General features: G+C 42.6%; 1 protein-coding gene across 1 annotated transcript; it reads right to left on the reverse strand.

Moving 5' to 3' along the window:
* Positions 1–233: 233 nt before the first annotated feature.
* LOC120537902 (immunoglobulin lambda-1 light chain-like) lies at positions 234–19,464 on the reverse strand. The gene is made up of 4 exons (XM_039767164.1): positions 18,523–19,464; positions 18,122–18,441; positions 4,863–4,896; positions 234–723 (listed from the first exon to the last, which is right to left on the reverse strand). The coding sequence occupies exons 1-4, from the start codon at positions 18,590–18,592 to the stop codon at positions 395–397; spliced, it is 753 nt and encodes a 250-aa protein (XP_039623098.1). The 5' UTR covers positions 18,593–19,464; the 3' UTR covers positions 234–394.
* Between the last annotated feature and the right edge of the window lie 1,556 nt (positions 19,465–21,020).

Genomic DNA, 21,020 nt, shown 5'->3' on the forward strand with positions numbered 1-21,020 from the left:
GCATAGGAGTTGCAGTTTATTGAAGGTAGCTGCTCATGGCCACTTGGGGGGATTATACAGCAGATCTACCCAGCGTTGACCCACACACCATAGCCAGATATAACCTCGTAGCACATGTGACCCAAAATAACAAACACAATAATACTGAGGGGCATGAAGAACTCCACAGGGTCAAGCTGCTCACAAGATTGGCCACTACGACCTCAGCCAAGTCATCAAAAGACAAGAAGATGTGAAGGTTTAGAAGGATTTATTCATCATGACGTTTACAGTCGTGTCAGACATCAATGATGTTTATTTACTAACCAACTTTAAATTCATTAAAGGAGAAGACGAGTGAAAGATGCCACCTCAGGCTCAGCCTCTGAGCACGCGTTAGTGGCAGGCGTGGAGTCTAACAGCGGGCATCGTCCAAGTGCGCCACAGCCCTGGAGCCGCTCCCTTCTGGCTTTACTTCACACGAGAACTTCCTCTCAGTGCTGGTCCACTTTATAGCTGGCAGGCTCAGGTAGCTGCTGATGGAGAAGGTGCCATCATTGTGCTTGGCAGCCAGGCTTGTTGTCACCCCAGATGTCACCTTCACTCCACAGGCTGTCCAGCTCACTTCAGCAAAGGGCACAGAGAGTTTTGTGGCGAGACACACCAGAGTGACCAGGCCATCCATGGAGATCTCCTCATCCGTGGGGCCAAACACCTTGATAGACGGTGAAGGAAGTGAAGTATCTGTAATGGAAGACACACAAACAAACTTACTTTTAATTCTTTGGGCCATTGTGTTTCTATCTGAAGTTTACAAACTGACGCTGAAATGGAAGTCCAATGAGACCAATGAGCGTCGCTAAGAGGAAGGCCTCGGACATCACTTTGTGGTCACTGCTGCTGGGACTTTATGAGCAGCTCTGGCACTGGTCAGCTTCAGTCTGCCTCCATTTTGGGGTTGGCACCCTTTTACATTCACACACACACACCTGTGCCAACCCTGCTACACTAAAATAAATACTGGAACACGGAGACGTGGCGGGGAACTTAGGTGGGAATGATTCACAAATGATTCATCCAACAGAACAGAACATAGAACCACAGACACGTGGAATAAACGAGCAGGTAGTGGCAGGGCCATCTTAACGCATGGGCACACTGGGCACCACGAGCATAGGGGCCTCATGCTAATCTCTGTATGCTGTGACCTGCTGAGTGGCTGTGTAGGTAGGGCCACCTGTTAAGACGGCCCTGGGTAGTGGGCTTCAGGGGGCTTCAACTCTGGACTCCAGGTTATTGTGAAGTAATTAGGAGGACAGCCTTAGAGCGCATTGTTGGGCCGAATGGCCCGTTCTTATCGATCCTGTTTGAATGTCCTCATCCCCACCTTACAGACGGACTTGTCACACTCTGGTGTCTCACAGCCTCACCGCCATACTTAGGGTGCGACACTCTCTCAGTACTGCGGTGGGCTGGTGCCCTGCCCGGGTTTGTTCCTGCCTTGTGCCCTGTGCTGGCTCAGATTGGCTCCAGCAGACCCCCATGACCCTGTGCTAGGATATAGCTGGTTGGATGATGACTGACTGACTGACTGACTCAGTAATGGAGGTTGAGCCTTTATGTGTGCAGCACCCTAAACAACTGAAGCATAAAGTGGCAGGGGAAGTGCAGTCTGGTGGGGCAGAACCAGCAACCTGCAGCCCTTGAAGGTTTTAGGGGACACGTCCATGAGGAGTGTGTGTGTGTGTGTGTGTGTGTGTGTGTGTGCTGCATGCGATGTGTTGCTGGGACTGCATCATCGTCACTGTTCTCAGATGGCATGCATTGGACTCTGCACACATGACAGTAAACTTGAACCTGAGCCGCACAACAGGAGAGGAAAAGGAAATTTAACATCTTCTACAGTCTGCAGTGGTCCTTCCGTTCTCTGGAGACAGCAATTCAAAGTCTGCGAGGTTTATGACAGCAGAATTAAGTTCAATGTAAGGAATCAGCCTGGGCCGGGGGCCGGGGGGCCAGTCCACCACAGGACACACTCAGGCTCACACCAACACTCACACCTCGTCAGTTTAGATTTGGCGAATAACCCAAAAACACGCGTCTCTGGGACCGGGGAGTAAAGTCACGTGGCCACCAGCAGAGAGGGCCGGCACCGCTCAGCAAGCAGTGAGGGTCTTCATCATCATAATAATAGTCTAAATATAGAAAGCAGACTTTGATTGATTGATTTTATTTCTATTTATGTTAATGTGTATGTTTTCTTTTATTCTATTATTGTAAAGCACTTTGGCCACAGCATTCCTATGTTGTTTTAAATGTGCCATATAAATACATTGACATCGACAGACTGTCACAATCAATTTATGTCATCATCCAGTTGATGTTTAGTGACCAGAAGATGGCGACAGAGAGCCTCAGACATCGCAATACAGTCCAGAATATAAGAATATAAATACTTTACAATAAAGAGTTTTTATGCCACAAAACACCTTCCAATGAACACCTCTGCAGTAATTAGCCACAATCTTATATGATATATAAAGCAGCCCGTCACAGTCTTGTGGGCTCGTATGTCTGTTGTCATCCAGTTGACGCTCTGCTGTGCTCCGTAAACGCAACCGACAGTTAAATCGCGAAAAATCCGTCGTGTTAGGCGATTTGTTTGTCGTTTAATGTTTGTTCTTGTTAGCTATTCATCTTGCAATATTCTTACTGCACGATGGCGCAGTGGGTAGCGCTGCTGCCTCGCAGTTAGGAGACCCGTCTGGGTTCGCCTCCCGGGTCCTCCCTTCGTGGAGTTTGCATGATTTCCCCGTGTCTCCAGTTTCCTCCCACAGTCCAAAGACATGCAAGCTGGGTGCATTGGCGATTCTAAATTGTCCCCAGTGTGTGCTTGGTGTGTGTGTGTGTGCCCTGTGGTGGGCTGGCACCCTACCCGGGGTTTGTTCCTGCCTTGCGCCCTGTGTTGGCTGGGATTGGCTCCAGCAGACCCCCGTGACCCTGTAGTTAGGATATAGCAGGATGGTATATTCTTACTGTAACAGTGCTGTAGTGCTAATGAATTCAATCAACCTAATAGTAATATTAATTTATTTGACATTTTTTCTTTCGGCGTCAAAAATTCTGCATGTAAAAACGTATCATCACTACACCACAAAACAACAATGAATCTGTCAGAAAAGTTTAAACAAGGCTCCGCTTTTCCCGTCGTCCTTACACTGTACCTTGAACGTATTCCGCGATTATATTTTGATGAATAAAGGCTATCTATGATATTATATATATAAGATAAGTAAGCGATTTTGTTTTTTAACTACCATAAACCTCTTCTATTTATTTTGTGGATTCAGCGGCTCTCTTTTTGTGAACGAATTGTCATTTGTCCCGCAGCATCGCGGCCAACGTGTTGGTGTTACACGCACACAACAAGGCACTTCAGTGAACAATACAAGCACATTAGTGAGTCTTCAGTGTTTGTTCATTTATTTTTATTTTGAAAGTTGTGTTTTTTTTATTATTTTTTTCTCAAACAATTAAATAAAACGTTATTTCATCTAATAATAATAATAATAATAATAATAAACCAAATGAAAGAAAAACTAGCAAAACATGTTACACTAGCGTGGATTCATCCCTTCATATTTAATAAACTCACCTACTGTATACTTTGGTTTGCGCTGAAACTAAGCAGAGAAAAAAATAAAAGCATTAACAAAAAAATCACTCGAGTTAACGGAAACTAAAGACACGCTGGCCTTGAGTTTACTTGTAAACGTCAACTGAACTTCAATGGTTTAAACTCGGGTTCGGTTCACTGAGCAGACCTGTGTTGAAAAAATTATTCTTTTTGTGTGGTGCTTCTGGGCGCCTGGATGTTAGCAGAAAGAGAACATTCTAGAAGACGAGGCTCCTGAGGTGTCTGAGCTCGATACACAAATGTACAAATATAACGTCTGAAACAAATGACCTCCGTCTTCAAGGAAGGTGCCTCAGGCTTTTCTTGTTGCAGGCTTCTTGATTTTAGCCCACTACTTATCTTCAAACGCTTTAGAAATGGTCGGACCTCTGTCCAAAGACTGTGTAATTGAGCTGTTTTATTTTTTATTTATTTCTATTTTGCCGTCTGCTCCTTAGTGGATTTCACTCTTGATTTTTGTTTATTCGCCCACACAAATTAAACGGCATCAGAAACACATGGAGGGTTTCAGTAAGGTGACCTCAGTTTCCAAAAAGTAAAACGTTTCCAAAAATTGTATTTTTGTACAGCCGCTACGTACTTTGAACGCTTTAATGGATTTTACTCTCCATTTACGATAGTTTGTTTGTTCACCATGTAAAGAAACTTCCTAAATTTAAACAGTTTACCTCAGAAATATGATGCATGTTAGTCAAGTGACCTACGCTTACAAAAAGTAAAACATTTTTAAGATGTCACGTTTTTGTTCAGCTAGTACACATTATATTATATAGCAGCTTTTGTATCTATCTATCTATCTATCTATCTATCTATCTATCTATCTATCTATCTATCTATCTATCTATCTATCTATCTATCTATCTATCTATCATTATATAGTGCCTTTCTATCTATCTATCTATCTCACTATTATATAGTGCCTTTCATATCTATCTATCTATCTATCTATCTATCTATTGTCGAGCACCTTAAATGGCTGTCTGTCACAAAATAATTAACAGAAGCATAAAGCCCCCATCAGAGCGTGAATACAGTACGGCGTCTTCTTCACCTCGTCCCACGTCACCAGACCCCGACCCCAGCTCTCTATTGTACTAATACAACAACAGATCATGTGCTGATGTTCTAAAATGAAAGATGTTTTTTCAAAAATAACCTGCACCCGAGGAGAGATGTCTGATCTTACCTTCGACGATTAGCTTGGTGCCTCCTCCGAATACCCACCATGATTCAGTGGGGAGCGCTGCTTGTACAAAAACCCACCTGGTTTGGAAGACCCCTTAAACAAGTGAGCAGGAGGGGCCGCACCACCAAGCCCCACAGGTGCAGAGTTCCGCGTTCTGCCCTCATTTGTATAATTTGCTGTTGTGTTTTTTTCCTTTTCCCCCTGTGAACTCAGACAAACCACTTCACTTGTCTTCTTCACTCCACTCCACTTCAGCATTTCACTGAATGTTCAGGGCTCACCATAAGAGCTGGTGAAGCTCACCCTTCAGTCTGATGTCTGGCTGTTGGTGGATCACATCTGTGATATTAGAGTGAAGACCACAAAGAGACAATGACTGCTAAATGTCATCTGGATGTCCCAGACTGTTGTGTGACTCACCCACTGAACTCAAAAAGCTTTCTAAGAGGTCTGAAGAAATTCAGACAGGAAATGCAGGAGTTCACAGAAAGGAGTCACAGGAGGCTACAATGCTTGCTAACTGAAGTCCCTTGTTGGTCAGCTGACACCTGCTATGCTCCTCTCTCCTAAACTGACCAAAGCGTTGTAAGATCTCCAAACACAGCCAAGGAAGCAGACCTGAACCTAGACACAGAATTACTAGACGGCGCATGACCAGCAGCATCGTACGTCAACGTCGCCGCCATATTGCGAGTGGCACTGCTGTGGAGTGAAGTAACGGATAAGGTGCCTCACACATGTGCTGCTTGGGATTACAAACCGCTGTGCGCTCCAAACCTGATCACAGGGATTACACTTCATAGGTAAGGCTGAACAATTATTGTAATTATATGTGGCCATCAGAAAATTCTGTTTTATAATCTTAACTTTAGCTACGCCAGGCTAAGCTAGCAAAGCTGTGCATTTATGAGCTCAAGTGAGCCTCCAAACAACGTATTCAGTCACTAACTGTGTAGATGTTGTTAGCTGTTAACGTTTCTCAAACTCTGAAGGTCAGGAAGCAGTCTGTCCTGTGACGTGTGCCATGCTAGTCTGGTGCCAGACGCTGTACTGGCATCATATGATCAAAGCTACCACTTGCTCACATTAAAACAAAGGAGGGTCCAGTCGAGGTGGTCAAAGTAGCCGAGCGAGTTATCTGACAGTCGACATTCAGACAAGATGTCAGCGTATCTTTGATCAGTCAGTCTGTTTGGGCTGAGATTGGTTCAGACATCGAGGAAACACAGTTTGAAATTGACGACCATCATTTGATGTTCATGTGCTCCACAAACTAAGGCTCACCACACTGACAGACTGAATCCTCAAATTACAGGATCTGAGTGAGGAGAGGAGTGCCAGTCTGGAGGAGATCAGCGAGGTGTGGAGAGCTTGAAATGTCAAGAGCGGGATTGTGTGTCGTATTCAGTCGTCAAGAGGGAGCCAGTGAAGTCGAGAGAGCATCGGTGTGATGTGTTCAGTGGATTTAGAGCAGCAGGTTATCATCCTGGCAGCAGAATTTGAAGAAGTTGTAAGCGATGGATACGTTTGTGTGGGACGTCAGCTAGAATAGCATTACAGTAATCTATAGGTCAGGTGACTCGGGCATTGAGCGATACTTCAGTACAGTGCTGGGTAAGAACAGGACGACGTCTAGAAATGTGTCAGAGATGGAAGAAGGCAGTCTGAGAAATGTGACTTATATGGGAGGAATTCCATCCATCCATTATTGCTGGAGCCAATCCCAGCCAAAAAAGGGCACAAGGCAGGAAACAAACCCTGGGCACAGCGCCAGCTCACCGCAGGGCACATACACATTAGGGACAATTTAGGATTGCCAATGCACCTCACCTGCATGTCTTTGGACTGTGGGAGGAAACTGGAGACACGGGGAGAACATGCAAACTCCACGCAGGGAGGACCTGGGAAGTGAACTCAGGTCTCCTAACTGTGAGGCATCAGCGCTACCCACTGCACCACCATGCCAACCTTATGGGAGGAATTACTTAATAATAATAATAATAATAATAATAATAATAATAATAATAATAATAATAATAATAATAATAATAATTATTATTATTATTATTTAATAATTGCCATTATTAGTATATAAATGAACATAAATAATTGCATGTAAACGATTCGCCAAACTCTGTTGTATGTAAATGACACAGTTTTAAATGTTGTTGTGTTTTCATCAGAAAACCCGGAGTCCACGTCTACCTGTCTTAGTTTAAATGGCACTTATGCCACTCGCAATATGGCAGACGCGCTGACGTATCGTGTCGACTGGGCAACACAGTGAATGCGACGCCTTTCTATATATGTCTATGGTCCTGAATCCCACCAGTCTGTCCAGAGGAGGTGCACAAGAAGGCAGCCTACTTCCACTGACTTGTCAGGCTTCGGCCTCCACTGGGCCAAAGTGTGCTTTTAATTTTAGCTCAGACGTATACCAAGAATCCTCAATAATGCAAAACGTCTCTCAGGAGAAACAGGGAAACCATGGAAAACTGTTGGCTTGAGCCTAAAAATAGTCCTCCAAAGTATCTTTATGAATAACACAATACAACCTCGCAGATGGCGCAGTGCTAGTGCTGCTGCTTTGCAGTAAGGAGACTATGGAAGATTGTGGGTTCACTGCCCGGGTCCTCCCTGAGTGGATAGCGCTTTGAGTACTGAGAAAAGCGCTATATAAATGTAATGAATTGTTAAAGGCTCCGCATATGAATCACAAAAGAAGTGCCAACCAGGCAATTGAAAAAACACCAAATCCTAAACTAAGTCCATAAAGAAAACCCTTTATCTGAAGGTGGAAGTTCCCCAAAAGGTCCCCAAAGAGGGGAACAAAACTCAGAATGAGAAACCAACAAACTGCCTGGACTTCAATTCCCAGCATGCCTTTGTAAAAGACTGGGGCCGGTCCTACAATGGTGAATCCACCCACAAAATACAAGGGACAGCAGAAAAGCACAATTACTACATAATAACTGAAGAGAATAAAATTAACAGATAAAACATAATTAGACAAATAATAAACAATCAGAACAATAATGAAAATAATGAAAAGAAGACAAAAAGAGGCGCTTGAAGCAGGAACCCTGGCTTGACCATAACAGCACCCACTTCCTGTGATGAGGCTTTTTCTGTTTTTGGCTGGGAGAGGTGGAGCTGGTGGAGACTGGGAGGCGATGCTGCTGCTCTTCATCCCCATTATTGTACAAGGGGGGTGCAGACTGTATAAGAAGCTCGTTACCATCTCTCTCCTTCCCCTGGTGTGTCCTTAATTCAGCCCCCTTAAGTGACATTGCACCCCCCCTCAGCTCTGTCTGCGTCATGAATTTGGAGCAAACTGAGCCCCAAAAATACCCCAAAATGCCCAATAGAGGGGGAAACCCATCAAACCCTGGCTAGTAATAAAAGGGCAAATGGGTCTCTATGAATAAAAGATCTCATTTTAAAAAAATGTTCACCTTGACAATAACCTCCAAGAAGGTCAAAAGGCATTGAAAAGCAATCCCACCGCCACATACCCAGCAAGAATGGTCAAAAACAGAGCTTGTCACACACGTGCCCTTGGGAGGCAGTCAAAGGGATCAAAATGGGGCACTGAGACCAGAGCTTGGTGTTGAATATTAATGCCTCTTCTCCTCTTTCTACACAACTTCTGAGGAAAAGACCACCTAAAGCGATCACTTCCTACCCGCTGATGAAATCACGCCATTTCCTTCCTACAAACATGCCCTTCCTCTTCCTCTGCTATAAAAGCCTGCTGTTTCCCATTCAGTCAGTACCAACTTTTCAAACTCCATATTAGTCAATCAGACTACACTTCAGTTGTAGAAGATACGAGGCGGGTCCCCAACTCCTTGTGCTTTATTTACAAGCTTTAGTGTCACAAATTCAGGAAATCACAAAAGGCACAAGAAATCTTTATGACTCACCAAAAACATCAAATGTTTTCAATGAACCGCAAGGGACTGCTTGTTTTACCAGCCATTATAGGACAGAGGGCTGCAGCCACTTGATGGTGATGGGCAGGTGGTCACTTTTGGAGAACCAACCACAAAATACAAGGAATGTAGTAGAAGAAAACCAAACGTAACCTTCAGAGGTAGTAAAGAGAGCAACTACCAGGGAAGTGGCGAAAACAAAAATGAATGAGAAGAATGAACAGGAACAGCAAGAAGGCCAACATGAGAGAATCCAACAGTCAGGCGGTCAGGGGCCACAAAGTAAGTGTAAGAGTTAATCTATCTATCTATCTATCTATCTATCTATCTATCTATCTATCTATCTATTATATAGTGCCTTTCACTCTATCTATCTATCTATCTGCTTCCTTCCTGTTTCATTGTCGCAGTGCATGTTGGGTAGTTGTTTCTGGCCCGAGTTCTGGTGGTGGGCTCTGAGTCTGGTGAGGAAGTGTTTTGTTTAACTTTCTTTCCCATTTTCATTTTCTTGGTGAATTGTTTCAAAGTTTTTCCGTTTTGTTTTGTGTGAAGTGGCATCTGGCCACAGCAACCATAATTGCTGCGAATTTAGAACGATTGAGCCGCCGCCATGGGATAAAACTTCTCTGTGATGTTTTTTTCCCCTTAGAAAGTGCGGTGTTGGCGGTAGGCAATGTGATCGGTTGTGAGAACATTAAGTCCGCCTCGCGAATGAACGGCGCAATCGTATTATTTTTGAGTTCTGTCGATCTGGTGCAGACGATTGTAGAGAAGGGTGTAGTGATCGGTGGCTCGTTCGTGCAGGTGTCTCCGTTAGTAACGTTATCGAATGTCTCCCCATTTTTGAGGAATGAGACGATAGAAAAAGAATTAGTACGTCACGGTCGTTTAGTTTCAAAAATCCGCTATATTCCTTTGGGGTGCAAGTCGCCGGAGTTAAAACATGTAATGTCTTTTAGGAGACAAGTTTACATGGTGCTCAACAAAATGGATGAAAGTTTAAATGTTGCTATGAGGTTTAAGATTGATGGTTTCGATTATGTGATTTTTCTGAGTTCGGATGAAATGAAATGTTTTGGGTGTGGAAGTGAGGGGCATTTAGTTAAAAATTGTCCAGTGAAAGAGAACAGAGCAGTTGTTCGTGATAACCTGCATGTCACTAATGACGATTTACAAGATCGGCCTTTACAGCTTAATGGTAATGAAAACACAAAGACACCAGAGGAAGCGCGGCCCGAGGAGAGTGTAAATGTTTCTGAACCTTTAAATAAGGGAGATGAGTTGCTTGATGTGGAGATGCACAGACCAGCATCGATGGGGGACATCGAGAATGAAAATGCAGCACAAGATTCTGCTACAGCACAGGGAAGTGTGTGGGGAGAGATTGAAATGGAGGAAGGCGATGATAACGCACCTGAGCCATACGATGGGTTTAAACGGCCTGCTAAAAAAGACAAGCTGGGAGGAGGAAGGAACCGCGCGAAAACGCAGTAATGTTACGGCTTGTGCTGCTGAGGAAGGCGAGGGTCCCACTGCAACCCCACCGGTTATGCAGGGCAGGTACGCGGCCCTAGCTGAGGCAGACAGTGAAAACGCGGCTGGGCTGAGTGAGGGAGACGAGGAGGCGGAGGGAAATGTCGGATAGTTCAACTGTGTCTGACCTACAAGAAGGTAGAGGGGGTCACAGTGCTCAGAGTATCAGAACATTTGTGACGGAAACTGAGGGCAGAAGGGGTGTAGATGTGACCGATTACTTTCCTGATGTGCAACTTTTTATCTCTTCAATACAAAGCCTAAGAAAAGAAAAGTCCTCTTCTGTCTTGTTCACTGATAAAGAGCTTCTCAGATTAAAGAATCTGTCAAGCAGGCTGAAGAAACAGTTCAAACTAAATAAGCAGTAATGGAGAGGGCAACTGCACCATTTCCAAGGTCCTGTGTATACTGGGATCTGTGGTTTATTTTGACTATTTTTATATTTTCATTTAACATGGCTTGCTTTAATGTAGGAAGCTTAAATATTAATGGTGGAAGAAATAATAATAAGAGGCTAGCTTTGTTTGAATTCATAAAGCAAAAAGACTTAAAGTTACCTTTGTACAGGAAACCCATATAGACAGCAAATCAATGGGAGTGGAGTAGGGATTGGAAAGGGACATTTATTACAGTAACGGTACAAATATTAGTGCTGGAGTAGCCATTTGTTTTCTAAGAATGTTCACGTAGTTCTTTGTGATGTTGAAGAAATAGTGAAGGGGAGGCTGCTCAAAGTGCGCGTCAAACTTCAAGGCAGTTCTTTTACTTTTATTAATGTATACGCCCCGAACGATGGGAATGAGAAAATCGCTTTTTTTAAGAAGTTGGAGGGTGTGCTGACACAATGTTCTACAAATGAAGTCCTCGTTCTAGGTGGGGATTTTAATTGCACCCTTGATACTCAAAAAGATAGAAATAACGGGCTGGAGCCGCACACACGCTCAGCCCAGGAATTAGAGAGAGTTGTGAGCGAGATGGGACTGGAAGATGTGTGGCGAAATAAAAATGGGGCACCAGACAATATACATGGGGGAGGATGAATGGGGGGATTATTTCAATGGCGAGGCTTGATCGTCTTTACTGTTTCAAGCACCATATTGGTTTATTTAAAAACGGTCACATTACCCCTGCAGGGTTCTCAGATCACAGTTTGGTGTCTTGTTCTGTGATCCTAACTGATTATAAGCCTCATAGTGCCTACTGGCATTTTAATACGCTCCTCCTTCAAGACCAAAGTTTTAAAGACTCGTGAAGAAGGAGTTCACCAGTTTACAGCAGTGGTGGGAGGTCAGGAAGACCCACATTCGTTTATTATGTCAGGAGTACACCAGAAATGTCACTAAGTCAATACAGGCTGAACTACACTGAAATCATTCAGATTCAGAAGTTTCTACAGCAGGGTCCAGATGTCAAATTGTTAGAAACCCTTGGGGTTAAAAAGAAGGGCCTTGCCCACTTATTGGAAACAAGGGCTCGGGGGGCTCTAGTGAGGGCGCGATTCCAACAGATAACTGACATGGATGCACCAACCCAGTATTTTTTTGGACTCTCAACATAAGGTCTTACATTGCATAAGACAGGATAACGGTGAGGAGACTCAGGACCCTGGTGAGATAAGGCGGGCGGTCCGGAGGTTTTATGAGACTCTTTTTGCAACAGAGGAAGGTGAGGCTGAGGAACAGCAGACCTTCTTGAAGGATTTACCGCACCTTCATGATGCAGACTCCGAAGAGCTGGAGAAGGAGTTGTGCTTAGGAGAGCTCACTGATGCACTGAATGAGTTGAATAATGGAAAAGTCCCAGGTATTGATGGCATTCCAGTGGAATTTTATAAAGACTTCTGGGATATCATTGGTCCTGATGTATTGGAGGTATTCCTCTACAGTATTAAAATGGCTGTGTTACCTCAGAGTTGCCGCAGGGTGGTAATAACACTACTGCCAAAAAAAGGTGACCTACAAAATCTCCAAAACTGGCGGCCTGTGTCCCTCCTTTGTGCTGATTACAAAATCCTGTCAAAGGCGCCAGCTAACAGATTGCGAACTGTTTTAGCTCAGGTGGTGCATCCTGATCAGAGCTATTGTGTCCCTCATAGAATGATTTTTAATAATATTTTCTTAATTCGAGATATTTTTGCAGTATCCAAACTCTTTAACTTTCCAATTGGTCTTATTTCTTTAGATCAAGAGAAGGCCTTTGACAGGGTCAGACATTCATTTTTATGGGAAGTCATGCAGGCTTTTGGGTTTGGGGACCGTTTTGTTAAATATATTCAGCTATTGTATAGTGACATTTCTGGTGTAGTTAAGGTCAATGGTGGTTTGTGTGAACCTTTTGATGTCAGAAGAGGAGTCAGGCAGGGGTGCCCTTTGTCTGGAATGCTCTACGTGTTGGCCTTGGAACCTTTTTTAGTTAAACTGAGAGGAGTGTTGACTGGTCTATCAATTCCATGTTGCACTGCGGAGCCTGTTAAGGTTTCAGCATACGCTGATGACATCATCATCGTCATTAAAAATCAGGAGGACGTTGACATTTTGCTTCAATGCCAGAGATCTTTTGAAATTGTTTCATCAGCTAAAATAAACTGGGGAAAGAGCAGTGCTATCTTACTGGGCAACTGGACTGGTTTAAAACCACCACAACTGGTTGGTGACCTGCAGTGGTCCTCTGAAGGATTGTTATATTTAGGAGTGTTTCTTGGGGATGAACACTTCATACGAAAGAACTGGGATGGAGTACTGCAGAAGGTGAAGGATCGGCTTGCTCGGTGGAGGTGGATTCTACCTCAGTTATCCTACAGGGCAGGATGCTCATCATTAACAACCTCATAGCCTCAGGACTGTGGCATAAATGCATTTGTTTAGAGCCTCCTGCACAGCTGCTTCAGAATATTCAGGAAGTTTTAATCAACTTTTTTTGGGATGGCCTGCATTGGCTTAGGAGAAGTGTCCTGTTTCAGCCACTGGATGAAGGTGGGCAAGGCATTATAGATGTGTTTGGAAGAGTTGCTGCATTCCGGCTACAGACTTTACAGAAATTGTTGTATCCTTCTGAGCACCAGCCGTGGATGGATTTGGCACAACGTTTTTTTGACCACATTGAAAACCTGAAATTTGGAAAACTCTGCTGCTGTGCCAGGTGAATAAATTTGATATGTCGGACATACCGGACTTTTATAAGAGTCTTTTAAAGCCTGGCAGATGGTGACAATTAAAGGGGATGAGGACAGCCTGTCATTGTTCTGGGTTTTGGAAGAGCCCATTGTTAATAATGTGAAGTACAGTAGTTCAGTGGCACTGTCTCAAACTTTCATTAATCATCTTAAACATGGAGTGTGCACAAAACTAAAACATGTTATTGACTGTGAAAAGTTTTGTTGGAAGAACACAAATGAAATGCACACCAAATTGGAGTGCGGTCAGTGAGAGTGGTGCAGACCTTTTTAACACAAGTGAAGGCTTCACTGTCAGCTGAGAGCTCGGCACTCCTGAGAGACATGTTTAATGAACGGACTCATCCACCTGAGGATCCTGATTTTCCTACACTTCTGGTATCTCCCTCGGGTGACTGGACAACGGCGGAGCCGAGCAAATTTCTTTCGGTGGAGAGGCTGATGGACCTGCCATTACCAACGGCTACAGGGAAACAAATGTACTGGCTGTGCGTAAAAGTGAGACATCGAGACTCCCTGAGGACGATAACAGACACTCCATGGAGGAGAAAGATGGACTGCACAGAATTCTCAGAGCCAGCCTGGAGGTCGCTATACAAGCCACCATTGACCAGTAGGGTGGGTGATTTACAGTGGAGGGTCTTACATGGGATCTTAGCTGTGAACTCCTTCTTGTCAATTATTATACCTGGGGTGTCTGACTGTTGTTGTTTCTGTGGGGAAAGAGAGACCGTGTTTCACTGTTTTATGTTTTATACAAGGCTTGAGCCTTTGTTTAATTTACTAGAGAGGCTTGTTGGGGGATTGGAAATGGAGTACACTAGGGTGGGCTTTCTGTTTGGGTTTTAAAAAAACTAAAAGAAACACAGATAATGTGAATTTGACAAACTTTATTATGGGGCAAAGTAAATTAGCTATTTGGAAAACGAGAAAGTATAAAATTGAAGGAAATGGTCTGCAAGATCCGATTGTGTTTTTTAAAATTTTAATTTTTACAAATCCACAAAAAATATGGACAAGTTTAAAACAATATGGTGTGTGAATAGTGTGCTGTGTGACTGTGATAATGAGGAACTGCGGTTTGTTTTTTAGGGGTTTTGTTGGTTCAATTGTGTTTTTTTCAAAAAAAAAAATTAAACATGTAAATGTATTTATAATAATATAATGTGTAAGTTGTATATTCGACTGATGTTTTTTGTCAATAAAGTTTGTTTTTAAAAATAAAAAAATATCTATCTATCTATTATATAGTGCCTTTCACTCATCTATCTATCTATCTATCTATCTATCTATCTATCTATCTATCTATCTATCTATCTATCTATCTATTATATAGTGCCTTTCACTCTATAAAGCCAGAAGTCTACGTGACCATCATCATCAAGTCCTTCCATGAAAACCCTAAATCCAAAGAGGACTGTTTCATTTATGTTCGGTAGAATGTCCAGAGGGGACTGGGCGGTCTCATGGTCTGGAATCCCTGCAGATTTTATTTTTTTCTCCAGCCGTCTGGAGATTTTTTTGTTTTTTCTGTCCCCCCTGGTCATTGGACTTTACTCTTATTCTATGTTAATTAATGTTGATTTATTTTATTTTCTTACTCTGTCTTGTATTTTTCTATTCTTCATTATGTAAAGCACTTTGAGCTACTGTTTGTATGAAAATGTGCGACAGAAATAAATGTTGTTTATCTATCTATCAATCTATTATATAGTGCCTTTCACTCTATCTGTCTATTATATAGCGCCTTTCATATTTATCTATCTATTATATAGCACATTTCACATCTATCTATCTATTATATAGTGCCTTTCACTCTATCTATCTATCTATCTATCTATCTATCTATCTATCTATCTATCTATGTATTATATAGCGCCTTTCATATCTATCTATCTATTATATAGCACCTTTCATATCTATCTATCTATTATATAGCGCCTTTCATATCTATCTATCTATCTATCTATCCTTGTCACTCAGACGTAAATTACACAATAACGTTATGATACGTCCTTCTCTCTACAGTAATTCGTGTGGTGGAAAGCCAGACGGTGTTAGCGGCTGTAGATATTCTTCATGATATTGTAAGTTGATGTCTTCATCTTCCGCACCATCACCACCAACTGTTCCATCAGAGTCTACTGATACGCATTGAATCGATTTGCAGTGTAACTGATCGTTAATTATCATGTTAATTTGTTTGACTTCATTGTTTCTTGCTGCTACGATTGCCTGTGTACTCATTTCTTCTGCTGATAACTCTTCAGGATAAAATTCTTCAATTAGATTTGGACTTAATACATCTTCTTTTATTGGGAACTTAAAGTGAGGAAAACATTAACATTTCTAAGAGCTGAGAGCGCAGAAGCTGTGCCTGCCAAATGCATTCACGTCAATGAGAGGACCGCGGACGTGGGCCGTGAACCGTAAATGGAGGAGAGGAGGGCAGGGCTGGAGAAAATCTCTTGGCAATAATCTCGTCTCGTCTCAAGATTTTCTTTTATATTTGAGAGACATGCCTCATCTGAAAGCGACATCAGAACAAGAAATAAAGACACGTGTGACCAGTTTTATTTGATCATCAGCCAAAGAATTTCAAGGACATCAATTGCTGAATTAAAAAGCCATCTGGGTACATTAATCTTTCACATCTTTCATTTTCCGTAAGCTTTTTCTAAAGTCTATACTTTACTACCAATTTTATTTTCTGTTATTCCTTGTTCTATTTGTATTGTCATTCATTGTTTTCCAAGTTCTATACTTTGTCTTTATATTTAGAGTGATTGAAGTAAAAAGGTTGATTTCTTTCAGCACCTGGGGCAGCCGGAGGTTTGCCATAAGCTTTGTGCTGTGAGGTTTATTAAGGCTGAGGATGTGAGCTCCACCCAATAGCAGGGAACAGGATGTCAAGTAAGGCATTCACTGTTTGATAAATGGCCTATAGCCAGGGATATTGAGCCTGTGTATGTTTGAATATATTCCTAGAGACCAAAGTAATATTTAAGTCTGAGATATATCTAAGACATCGCTTGTTGTTTGTGCCGATAATAAGTAAGTCCCTTGAAGTGCTAAGAAGGTGCTGAGTTCTGTCTGTGTTATTCATAAAGCACTTCTGTGGTCAAAAGCGCTAGAGATTAACCAGCTGTGTATGCGTCATTAATAGGGTCTGTGTGTATGCGTATATCTATGTGTGTGCGTGTGTGTGTGTGTGTGTGTTATTTTTAAGGTACAGGAGTAGACCAATCTGATAACAAACTGGAAAGTTCACATGAACCTGGAGAAAGAACGCAAGGGGTAGAAAAAGGGCAATAACACGATAAAACACAACATCCTCATCCGTAACACAGTTAAGGGTTTACACAGCCACATAATCGACTAATTTGCAGAGAAATCTTCCACCATTAATAGGGTGGCCAATAACCTGGTTTCTCTAACCAGAGTAAGGATTTACATGGCATTTCAGGTTTCTGTGAATAAGCAGGTTATCGAGGCACCTCATGGCATCACTCTTAGAATGCCCAGCACTTCATGACACGATCACGAGCGTCTGTGGGTGTGCCATACTGTTGTGGGCATTCACAGGTATTATGTGTAATATGATGGACTATTTGCGAGCACCGATGAATGCTCATCTGTCAATACAATGCATAGACCCTTAAAAATTCAAGATGGGTCCAGCTGCAGACCTCTGCAGCTCTGCGGTTCAGTAGCTTCACTGGAGAGCCAATTGGATTGTAGATTTGTGTCACCTGGTTTACTCGACTTGAGTCCCATAACTCCTCCCCCAAGCCAAATCCTAACCAAAGTGAAAGCAGGTGTTATCACTAAGGTATAATATAAAGCGACCACCTCACTCTGGAGGTCTTCAGCTGGAGTCTTTGGGAAAATCTGGCTTCTTTAATGTCACTTCAGGGTTGTGTGCTTCCTTTTCAGCCATTGCTTCTTTCTGTGAAGGATTCTTTGCAAATGGAATTTGGGCATTGAAAAAAATCCCTAAAGTGTGAACAAAACGAAAATTGTTCATGTTTAGTATACGCTACCTCACAGGATACTGACGGACCACGAAAACCTGAGCTGAGCCTTGTATGCAGTGCTTTTAAAAACCTGAGCCCCCTGCAGCTGCACAAAGCTCTTATCACCGCTGCCTGGTTACGTATTACACCTGATAAATTAAGGCTCTTTCTGGAACCTTCATCTGGATGGTCCTTTTGGGAACCAAAAACTGTTGCCCTGTGGAATCGCTCTGAAGAGCCGCTTTAGCATCTTCATTTTAAAGAGTGTAGAATCCAGCGAGCAGTCCGCAGGGGTCTCGTGTGTTACCGACCACAACAGAAGTGAAAAACGCAACAAAAAGAGATGACCACGCTGTACTTGCACATCATTGGCTGTCAGATAAAGGGGCGGGCAAAGTCGTCAAGCAGCCGCCGCGTAATTTGACACGCCCAGCAATTCATCGGACCATCAACCAGATGAGCAGCCGCCGTCCGTAAATCTGACACACCCCTTGTGACATCGGCTTAGGCACGCCGTGTCGCTCCGCTCCATTGGAGCGCGGAGTCCTTTCGCTTCCTGCGCTCAGCTCTCCCTTCTTGTCCCGATCTGTGCCTCTGTGCTACAGCCTGATTCTCTGCCGACACCCACTTCTCGCAGTAATACATCGCCGTGTCGCCCACTTCGGTGCCCTTGATGACCAGCTGGTTGTTCTCTTCGTCTACGCTCTTGCTGGTGAAGCGGCTGGACGAGAAACCGCTCCCGTAAAAATTAGCCTCACTGCTGAACCTCTTGTACTCCAGGATGAGCTGAGGCGTTTCTCCCGGGATTTGTTTAAACCATCTCGTATACTGACTCTCGCCCCTTCCAATCCAGCAATTAATGGTGGTCGTTTGCCCGACGGGGACATTCAAACTGGCAGGCTGAATCAGCGCAGAGGCGGCGCCTGTAGGATAACGAAATGAGAAGACCCGTTAAGCCAGTCGAGTTGGAAGAAAATGGCTCTCCCGGGCCTTTGACTGCTTACCTCCGATCCAGAAGGAGAGACAACAGCAGAAGAAAGCGAACATCATCACAAGGAGCATCGAGGAGTTCATTCTGATTAAATCACGGGCACCATCAGTCCTTTATAGCGGCAGGCGCGCAAGTCATGCAAATCAAGTGCGACTTGGACGACAGGCGGAAAAAACAGACTGGCAGCGACAAGGTTGAAAGTAAATCGTCGTCTTTCAAAAGTAGTCACAGCGACATTGGGACGACTAATTTTAGTGAGGCAATTTATTTGTGACATGATAGATAGATATGGATAGGTGGATATGAAAGGCGCGATAGATAGATAGGTAGATGTGAAAGGCGCTATACAGAACATTAAAGATATCCAACCATAAACCGCCTACAAAGAACCCACCTTCAAACAGAGAAGTTTCATTAGTGAATTGGCCCAAGAAAACGAACGCGACGGACTGTAAAGATGAAAAGCAGCAGGCATGAAGAAGCCTTTAGAGCGCCATGTAAACCATGGGGCTAACAGTACTAAGTGTCATGGGTAGGATTGGGGGGTCTTATTTATAATAATAATAATAATTAATAAAACGAAAATGCCCATGTATAGTATTTGGAGGAGGAGGAGGAGGAGGAGAGGTTAGCAGTACGCAAAGATACAGCGCGTTGCCGACCCACTAGTATTTGGAATCTGGAAAAATGTAGGATAGTACGAAATATGGCACAGGAATCTGTCACAGTTTTTAAATCAACTCCAGCAGCGATTATTAAACTTTATGGAAGAGAATCTGCAGAAATAAACAAAAGGCCTAGAAAATTAAACGGGTGAGGAAAATGGAGCCGTGAGAAATATTAAACGTTCGGACAGAATATGCTGGAGTGCGCTTCTTCTGGAAAGTATTGCCGTATCAATAAAATAAAAGAAGCGTCTTTTCAAATTATTAATCTAAGATAATCATTAAAGAATATTCATTGCACGATTTAAGGACGATGTTGATGTGATGCGTGTATTCTGTAAAACTGAGAAAAAAAAAAAACATCAGACACTTAAAGCGTGTAGCTCATTATTATTATTATTATTATTATTATTATTATTATTATTATTAGCAGTAGTATATGACTTGGACATGTTACGGTTAACCCTAATTTAGGTAAATAAACATAAAGGTGACATTACAAGATAAAATTATTTCTCTGTACTGTAACAATAAAATAACAAATAATGGGAAACGATTTCTTAACTTATCTAAAATGAAAAAAGAAGAATTATTCCTTAGAGAGAGACATTCTAAGATTTATTTTTACTAATTTATTTTCTTTCAGAATTTTTCTAGCATTCATTGATGTTGTTGTAAAGTAGCTTTTCGGGTATTTCACCATCTTTGCTGCTAATTGAATATTTAGAAGGAGTCGCCTTGGGCTCTTTTCTCACACACAGCTGCCCTCTGCGCTCTTCACCTTACTGGTCCTTAGTGGCCCCTTATGGTTCTTTACTGGTTTTACGGTTCTTCACCGCTTAAAACAGGACCTTTGGGTTCTGGAAAAGGGTCTTTGCATGTGAGGTTTGTTACTTTGGGCACTGCAAAGGTTCCTGAGACGTGGAAAGAACAGAAAGCTTGAATGTCTAGTTGGTTACTAGCAGGCACGACAGATTACACGACACGTGACGGACAGATTACACCTCATTTCAGGAGTGGACCACCGAATCGACAATCTGATTAAGAAGGCAGGCACAGTTATGGGACCCTCTGGAGGTGGTAGTGAAGGAGAGAATGAAGACAAGTGAGGGTCGTTACGAGCAAAGCTGCACATCCGCTCTCTGACCAGCACTGAGGACTTTCAGCCAGCAGAAGTGTGTGAAGAAACGCGACTGGGGCTCCGTTATGCCAACACAAATACGTCTGCAGCGCAGCACCGGGACTGGCACTGCTCTTTTTGACTTTGGCCAACTCAGAAGTGTTTCATTTTTTTAGTTACTCGGGTGTGAATATTAAAGGGGAGGAGTGGGGAGTGTTGTGTGTTAAAATACAATTACATTACTGGCCTTGTGTAAAAAGCTACATTTCGACCTGGGGCCAAATAAAGTGCTGTCTATCTATCTATTATATAGTGCCTTTCATATCTATCTATCTATCTATCTATTATATAGTGCCTTTCATATCTATCTATCTATCTATCTATCTATCTATCTATCTATCTATCTTTATATAGTGCCTTTCATATCTATCTATCTATCTATCTATCTATCTATCTATCTATCTATCTATCTATCTATCTATCTATTATATAGTGCCTTTCATATCTATCTATCTATCTATCTATCTATCTATCTATCTATCTATCTATCTATCTATCTATTATATAGTGCCTTTCATATCTATCTATCTATCTATCTATCTATCTATCTATCTATCTATCTATCTATCTATCTATCTATCTATCTATCTATCTATCTATCTATCTATCATATGGCACTCGTCGGTATTTTCCACCTGTCTGCTCTTTCACGCAGTCTGTTTCGGA

This window comes from Polypterus senegalus, chromosome 10 (genome assembly GCF_016835505.1).
Source record: "Polypterus senegalus isolate Bchr_013 chromosome 10, ASM1683550v1, whole genome shotgun sequence".
NCBI classification, from domain to species: domain Eukaryota; kingdom Metazoa; phylum Chordata; class Cladistia; order Polypteriformes; family Polypteridae; genus Polypterus; species Polypterus senegalus.